The 9,246-nt window shown below is 37.8% G+C and overlaps 1 protein-coding gene across 1 annotated transcript; it reads right to left on the reverse strand.

Moving 5' to 3' along the window:
- Positions 1 to 7,339: 7,339 nt before the first annotated feature.
- On the reverse strand, positions 7,340 to 8,350 carry LOC107470217 (40S ribosomal protein S26-2; the record flags this gene model as incomplete). Its single annotated transcript, XM_016089606.3, is given in 4 exon segments — positions 7,340 to 7,597; positions 7,866 to 7,999; positions 8,082 to 8,166; positions 8,258 to 8,350. Coding segments are annotated over 4 exon segments (387 nt in total), but the record flags the coding sequence as incomplete, so codon positions are not given.
- Between the last annotated feature and the right edge of the window lie 896 nt (positions 8,351 to 9,246).

Below are 9,246 nucleotides of genomic sequence, written 5' to 3' on the forward strand. Positions count from 1 at the left end.
TGGTGACTGAAGGAATTGTCCTTGGGCACAAAATTTCAAACAAGGGAATAGAGGTGGATCAAGCTAAAGTAGAGGTAATTGAAAAATTACCACTACCTGCCAATGTTAAGGCAATCAGAAGCTTTCTGGGGCATGCAGGATTCTATAGGAGGTTTATAAAGGATTTTTCAAAAATTGCCAAACCTCTGAGCAACCTGTTAGCTGCTGACACGCCATTTGTCTTTGATAAAGAGTGTCTGCAGGCATTTGAGACTCTGAAAGCTAAATTGGTCACTGCACCAATAATCTCTGCACCAAACTGGACATTACCATTTGAATTAATGTGTGATGCCAGTGACCATGCCATTGGTGCAGTGTTGAGACAGAGGCATGACAAGCTTCTACACGTCATTTACTATGCCAGTCATATTCTAAATGACGCACAGAAGAATTACACAACCACAGAAAAGGAGTTGCTTGTAGTGGTTTACGCCATTGACAAGTTTAGATCCTATTTAGTAGGATCAAAAGTGATTGTGTATACTGATCATGCTACTCTTAAATATCTACTCACAAAGTAGGATTCAAAACCCAGACTCATCAGATGGGTGTTGCTTCTGCAAGAGTTTGATATAGAAATAAGAGACAGAAAAGGGACAGAAAACCAAGTGGCAAATCACCTGTCCCGAATAGAACCAGTAGAAGGGGCGTCCATCCCTCTCACTGAGATCTCTGAAACCTTTCCGGATGAGCAACTCTTTGCCATCCAGGAAGTACCATGGTTTGCAGACATTGCAAATTACAAGGCAGTGAGATTCATACCCAAAGAGTACAGTAGGCAGCAATCAAAGAAATTGATCACAGATGCAAAGTACTATCTTTGGGATGAACCATATCTCTTCAAGAGATGTGCAGACGGAGTAATCCGTAGATGTGTGCCTAAAGAAGAAGCACAGAAGATCCTTTGGCACTGCTATGGATCACAGTATGGAGGACATTTTGGAAGTGAGCGAACAGCCACAAAAGTCCTCCAATGTGGCTTTTACTGGCCTACTCTCTATAAAGATTCCCGAGTGTTTGTACTTAATTGTGACAGTTGCCAAAGATCTGGCAATCTGCCTCACAGTTATGCCATGCCTCAACAAGGGATCTTGGAGATTGAGTTGTTTGATGTATGGGGTATTGACTTCATGGGACCTTTCCCACCATCATACTCAAACACTTATATTCTGGTGGCAGTGGATTATGTATCCAAATGGGTGGAAGCTATTGCAACACCTACTAATGACACTAAAACAGTGTTAAAATTCCTCCAAAAACACATCTTCAGCAGATTTGGTACCCCTAGAGTATTAATCAGTGATGGGGCACTCATTTCTGCAATAAACAGCTTTACTCTGCTTTGGTTCGTTATAGAGTTAGCCACAGGGTAGCTACTCCATATCACCCACAGACTAATGGGAAAGCTGAAGTCTCAAATAGAGAACTCAAAAGAATCCTGGAACGGACTGTAATTAATCGTAGAATGGATTGGGCAAGAAGCTTGGATGATGCTCTGTCGGCATACATAACAGCATTCAAGACCCCTATAGGGACCTCTCCATACCAGCTTGTGTATGGAAAGGCATGTCACTTGCCAGTGGAACTGAAACACAAGGCCTACTGGGCAACCAGATTCCTGAACCTTGATGCCAAGTTAGCTGGAGAAAAACGATTGCTCCAGTTAAATGAGCTAGAGGAATTTAGACTCAATGCTTTCGAGAATGCAAAAATTTACAAAGAGAAAACGAAAAGATGGCATGATAAGAAATTGTCATCCAGAGTCTTTGAGCCGGGCAGAAAGTTCTGCTATTTAATTCTAGGCTCAAATTATTTCCCGGGAAATTAAAATCCCGGTGGAGAGGTCCATATGTGATTACAAGTGTATCACCCTATGGATACGTAGAGCTCCAGGATAATGAATCTAACAAAAAGTTCATTGTTAATGGACAGAGAGTTAAACATTATCTTGAAAGCAATTTTGAGCAAGAATGCTCAAAACTGAGACTTGATTAAAAGCTCAGTCATAGTCCAGCTAACGACATTAAAGAAGCGCTTGCTGGGAAGCAACCCAGCCATTCACAAAATTTAATTTTATTTATTTTTGCTAATTAAATAATTTTTACAGGTATATGTCAAAGTATCTTCAAAAGTTAAAATAGCAATTGATTGAAATCACAGAGTTACAGGGAAATTTGGAAGCTCACTGGCGTGAAAAAGCCAGTAAGAAACGTTTTGGGCATTGAACGCCCAAAAGAAGCACCCACTGGGCGTTCAACGCCAGTAAGGGTAGCCATCTGGGCGTTAAACGCCAGAAAGGAGCATCTTCTGGGCGTTGAACGCCAGAAAGAAGCACCTTCTGGGCGTTTAACGCCATAACTACAGCATCCTGGGCGTTTAGAAAAATGCCCAGTGACAAAGGACTTCCTGGCGTTCAACGCCAGAAAGAAGCAACAGCTGGGCGTTGAATGCCCAGGAGAAGCAGCAATTGGGCGTTAAACGCCCAAAACAAGCAGCATTTGGGCGTTTAACGCCAGAATGATGGGGAGGAGGTAAAATTCATTTTTCTTCACAAATTTTCTAATTTTTATGTTTCGATTCATGGTTTCTTACATAAACATGTTTCAAAATATCATCCTTCAATTCCAAAAATTTTAATCCTAATTTCTAAAATCCCTTTTTTTTTTAAATATCAAATGTATCTTAATTCATAAACACAAATCTTTTTCCAATCCAAATCTTTTTCAAATCTTTTTCAACTCACCATATCTTTTGGATTTTGAAATTGCCTCTCCCTCTATTCCTCTCCTATCCTTTCTTTTGCTTGAGGGCAAGCAAACCTCTAAGTTTGGTGTGATTTGACATGATCATTGAGCTAAAACTCATTAAGATCATGGCACCTAAGGGAACAGGAAGAGCAAGGATGTGAACTGAAGGAACTGAAGCGTCAGAAATTAATTCTTGAAGGACCAAGCATCCGTCAGAAATTATGTATTGATGAGCGGATATTTTATACGCTTTTTGGGGGTAATTTCATGTAGATTTTAGTATGTTTTAATTAATTTTTAGTAGAATATTATTAGTTTTTAGGCAAAAATCATATTTCTGGACTTTACTATGAGTTTGTGTGTTTTTCTGTGATTTCAGGTAATTTCTGGCTAAAATTGAGGGAGCTGAGCAAAAAAATCTGAGTTGGGCTGAAAAAGGACTGCTGATGCTGTTGGATCCTGACCTCCCTGCACTCGGAATGGATTTTTTGGAGCTACAGGAGTCCAATTGGCGCGCTCTCAACGGCGTTGGAAAGTAGACATCCAGGGCTTTCCCGCAATATATAATAGTCCATACTTTGCGCGAAGATAGACGACGTAACTTGGCGTTGAACGCCAAGTACATGCTGCTGTCTAGAGTTAAACGGCAGAAACACGTCATGATCCGGAGTTGAATGCCCAAAACACGTTATAACTTGGAGTTCAACTCCAAGAAAAGCCTCAGCTCGTGGATAGCTTTAGTCTCAGCCCCAGCACACACCAAGTGGGACCCAGAAGTGGATTTCTGCACCAATTATCTTAGTTCACTCATATTCTGTAAACCTAGGTTACTAGTTTACTATTTAAACAACTTTTAGAGACTTATCTTGTACCTCATGACATTTTAGATCTGAATTTTATACACTTTGACAGCATGAGTCTCTAAATTCCATTGTTGGGGGTGAGGAGCTCTGCAGCGTCTCGATGAATTAATGCAATTGTTTCTATTTCTCCATTCAAACGTGTGTGTTCCTATCTAAGATGTTCATTCGCGCTTAAACATGAAGAAGGTGATGATCCGTGACACTCATCACCTGGCTGGGCGTTAGTGACAGACGCAAAAGAATCATTGGATTCTATTCCAACCTGATTGAGGACCGACAGATGATTAGCCGTGCTGTGACAGAGCATTTGGACCATTTTCACTGAGAGGATGGGAAGTAGCCATTGTCAACGGTGACACCCTACATACAGCTTGCCATGGAGGGAACTTTGCACTTTTCCATGGATGGAATATTACATTACAGGAATAAATCAAGACAAAGCATCTCCAAAACTCCAACATATTCTCCATTACTGCATAACAAGTATTTATTTTATGCCCTTTTCCCTTTCTTCACTGAACTTGAAAAACATTGTTGTTGGCATCCTGACTAAGAATAATAAGATAAACATAACTTGCTTAAAACCAACAATCTCCGTGGGATTCGACCCCTACTCACGTAAGGTATTACTTGGACGACCCAGTGCACTTGCTGGTTAGTGGTACGAAGCTGTGTTAAATAGTCCATTAATATTGGCATACACAATTTCGTGCACCATGTATCCGGTGGTAATACTGGAAAACAAAGTGCTTAGGGCCACGACCAAGACTCATAAAAGTAGCTGTGTTCAAGAATCAACATACTTAACTAGGAGAATTAATAACACTATCTGAACTTTGAGTTCCTATAGATGCGAATCATTCTAAACTTCAAGGGATAAAGTGAGATGCCAAAACTGTTCAGAAGCAAAAAGCTACAAGTCCCGCTCATCTAGTTAGAACTAATATTCATTGATATTTTGGGATTTATAGTATATTTTCTTCTTTTTATCCTATTTAATTTTTAGTTGCTTGGGGACAAGCAATAATTTAAGTTTGGTGTTGTGATGAGCGAATAATTTATACGCTTTTTGGCATTGTTTTTAGGTAGTTTTTAGTAGGATCTAGCTACTTTTAGGGATGTTTTTATTAGTTTTTATGCAAAATTCACATTTCTGGACTTTACTATGAGTTTGTGTATTTTTCTGTAATTTCAGGTATTTTCTGGCTGAAATTGAGGGACCTAAGAAAAAATCTGATTCAGGCTGACAAAGGACTGCTGATGTTGTTGGATTCTGACCTCCCTACACTCGAAATAGATTTTCTAGAGCTACAGAACTCCAAATGGCGCGCTCTCAACGGCGTTGGAAAGTAGACATCCAGAGCTTTCCAGCAATATATAATAGTCCATACTTTGTTCGATTTTAAATGACTCAAACTGGCGTTCAACGCCAGTTTCATGCTGCATTCTGGAGTAAATCGCCAGAAACACGTCACAAACCAGAGTTAAACGCCAAAAACATGTTACAACTTGGCGTTTAACTCCAAGAGAAGCCTCTGCATGTATAAAGCTCAAGCTCAGCCCAAGCACACACCAAAGTGGACCCCGGAAGTGGATTTCTGTACTTAGACTTATTTCTGTAAACCCTAGTAGCTAGTCTAGTATAAATAGGACTTTTTACTATTGTATTAGACATCTGGGATTTTACATCTTTGATCACATTTGGGGGCTGGCTATTCGGCCATGCCTGGACCATTATCACTTATGTATTTTCAACGGTGGAGTTTCTACACACCATAGATTAAGGGTGTGGAGCTCTGCTGTACCTCGAGTTTTAATGCAATTACTACTATTTTCTTTCAATTAAGCTTAATCTTGTTCTAAGATATTTGTTGCACTTCAACATGATGAATGTGATGATCTGTGACACTCATCATCATTCTCACCTATGAACGCGTGACTGACAACCACTTCCGTTCTACCTTAGAACGAGCGAGTATCTCTTGGATTCCTTAATCAGAATCTTCGTGGTATAAGCTAGAATTATTGGTGGCCATTCTTGAAAATCCGAAAAGTCTAAACTTTGTCTGTGGTATTCTGAGTAGGATTCAGGGATTGAATGACTGTGACGAGTTTCAAACTCGCGAGTGTTGGGCGTAGTGATAGACGCAAAAGAATCAATGGATTCTATTCCGACATGATCGAGAACCGACAGATGATTAGCCGTGCTGTGACAAAAGCATTTGGACCATTTTCACTGAGAGGATGGGAAGTAGCCATTGACAACGGTGATGCCCTACATACAGCTTGCCATGGAAAGGAGTAAGAAGGATTGAAAGAAGGCAGTAGGAAAGCAAAGATTCAACAGGAACAAAGCATCTCTATACACTTATCTGAAATTCCCACCAATGATTTACATAAGTATCTCTATCTCTATTTTATGCTTATTTATCTTTATTTTCGAAAACTCCATAACCATTTATTATCCGCATAACTGAGATTTACAAGATGACCATAGCTTGCTTCATACCAACAATCTCCGTGGAATCGACCCTTACTCACGTAAGGTTTTTTACTTAGACGACCCAGTATACTTGCTGGTTAGTTGTGCGAAGTTGTGAAGAATGTGAGTGAACCATAGTAGTGTGCACCAAGTTTCTGGAGTCATTGCTAAGAATTGTTCAAGTTATGAAAAGAGTAAATCACAATTTTGCCTATCAGCCACCAATAGCATCGCCATATCCTACTAAATCATCATCATTACCAGCAAAAATTTTGCTGCCACCAGCAGTATTGTCGTCTCCTCCAATCGTTCTTCACTCATCGATGCCACCTCCAGTAGAATCCTTACCGCTACCAGCTGCCTCGTCATTGCCGCATTGTTCCTTCTGATGAGTCCTTTGAGTTCCTTTTTCTGATTAATAAAAATAATTTGAATTGGGACAAATTATTATTTTCTTTTCGATAAAGAATTTAAACAAATCAAAATCTATCATGACTAGCAATACATGATGAAAGAAGCCTTAAAAATCATTTTTAGAATTGATTTTTCATGAATATGTTTAGTATTGTATTTGAATTGAGACAATGTTTTAGTTATTGCTTTACCTTTACCGACATGTTTCTTTGCTGGTTCTTGTTATTTAAATCTTTAAAAATTATGTAGATTATATTTGTCATAACAATTGAAGATTTTTTTTTTCAATTTTTTCTTTTTTAATTTTCAATTTTTTTTTTTCAAATTCGCAAAATAACTACAAAGAATCAAAGATCCAGATATGCGTTGGGACTTGGGGTACAGGTCCCCATTACCCGTCACGGACGGAAAAGATTTCTAGAGGCAGGCGTGGGGGCCCCGTTGCCATCTCCACGTATTAACCATACGTTCTTTGTAGTTGATTATATCACTTTCTAACATAAATCAATCACCGCAACAAATTTTGATTATCACTATCTAACAAATTGACCTTTTGATTCACCAAGTTTCTATAACATAGTATGAGCCTAACGTTGAACACTAGAAAATCAAGGTTCGTTGCCTTACAAACCATCCATCTCTAAGGCTCAAACTTTAGTATAATGAAGATTTGTATTGGATGAAAATAAGAACCAATTACATGACTAATTTCAGTTCGCGTATACGGGGTAAATTTATTTCAGAGATACAAGTGCATACCCATTGACAAATTACAATTTGAGCATTCGAAGACGTAAGAAAATCATTAAAACCATTCTCATCAAAACCATTAAATTGTTATGGTTCAGTTCCAGGCAACCAGACTAAGAAAAAAACATCATTATCCCAAGGTAACTGATATTTAAATAATAAGCAGCAAAAGAAAATTAAGTTCTTAACAATATTGAATTAACAAGGCCTAAAATTATAGAATGAATTTAAACACGAGGGGCAGCTCCAGCTCCAGCAGGACGAGGAGCTTGACCAGGTTGACCGGGCCTTGGCGCATCATCCTTTAAAAGAAATAAAAGACACTAATCAAACAACAGGAAGTGAAACACAGTACATAAAAGCCATGTTTCATAATAGTAAGCAGATGTTTGGACACATCATAAATCGCATTAGGCTTCAGCAGAATACATCCATCTATTCAATAACCAAAGAGCTAACAAACTCAAAATAAGATCATATCAACAGTATTAAAAATCATGTTCAATCAGTGATCCTTAGCAATGCACTAATCAGCAATCTATAAGAAACAATTGGAGCACAAAGACATACCCTGCGCCTAGCAAAGCGCTGCGGAGGCTCACGGTTCCTCCTATCAGTGCGAGAACGTACCCTCACAACGTGAGAGTGAATAGCACACGAAACACAATACTGCATCTTCACATACAGTTTCGGAAGAGTGTATTCTACAAACATAATAACAATTAAATAACATTCAAAATTCAAATCTTGAATGAAGAAAAATACAGATCGGGTAAGAATCATTACGCTCATAGACACAGGCTTCCTGAACATCACGAACTGCAGCCTGCTCAACAATGTTCCTCACAAGAAACCTCTTGATTGATTTGTCCTATTAATTTTGAAAAAACAGCCAGAAATTTCATCGATTGAAAGAGGGCATGAAAGAAATCTGAAAGGAGAAAGGATAAAGAGGAGAGCACCTTGGGACAACACTTGCCGCAATTGGAGCAGCGAATGAATTTGACGTGGCCACGGCCATGCTTGTTTCTTCCTCCGTTCCTGCGCTTGAAAGTCTACAAGAGAGAGAGAAAGTAACGATTAAGCAGTGAAGGAGAAGAAACCCAGATGAGATGAGATGAGAGGAGAGGAAGAAGAGATCGAACCATGGTTGAAGCTTGTTACGCTCTAAAGCTCTCTAGGGTTCTGGAGATAATGCTCTCAGTGGACAGGGGCACAACGCACAACGACTAGGGTTTTCTTTTTATTATTGGACACCCAGAATTGGGCTTCGTTTTTTTATCACACTGCGTTTGGAAAAAACACACACACACACATAAATATTGTAATTGGACCAGCTTTATATCACAGCATTTACTATTTACATTTTGTTTGGATGGAAGATGGAAAGTGAGAGAAAAGAAAATGAAAAAAAAAGAAAATAAGAGAAAAAAATTGATTTTCTTTTATATTGTTTGAATAGAGAAAATGAATGGAAAGAAAATAGAAGAAAAATTTTTTTCTATTTGGATAAAAGGAAAAGTAAGAAGAGAGAAATTCATAATCAAGTGAAATTACATTAATACCCTTCTTTATATTATATATAAATTATAATATACCAATGTATTTAAATTATTTTTTTTATAAAAAAATTATCCAAATTATATTTCAAAATTTTAACATGTTTTCTTCATTAAAAAATTATTTTTTTGAATTTATTTTTATGAATTTATTCTTTTTTATTATCTTTTAATGTCATAAATAAAAATATATATTATTCTTCTTAAAAATATACAAATAAATGATCTCGTAAAAGAATAATAAAAACTACTCATACTTTACATCATTAGTCTCCTTAAGCATATATAAAAAAAAAGTTTTACTAAATTGTATTTGCAAAATAAAATATTATCAAAAGTTAGTAGCATTTCTTTCCAAGTACGTGCGACCAAAAATCATATACAATTTTTAT

Source organism: Arachis duranensis, chromosome 10 (genome assembly GCF_000817695.3).
Source record: "Arachis duranensis cultivar V14167 chromosome 10, aradu.V14167.gnm2.J7QH, whole genome shotgun sequence".
NCBI classification, from domain to species: Eukaryota; Viridiplantae; Streptophyta; class Magnoliopsida; order Fabales; family Fabaceae; genus Arachis; species Arachis duranensis.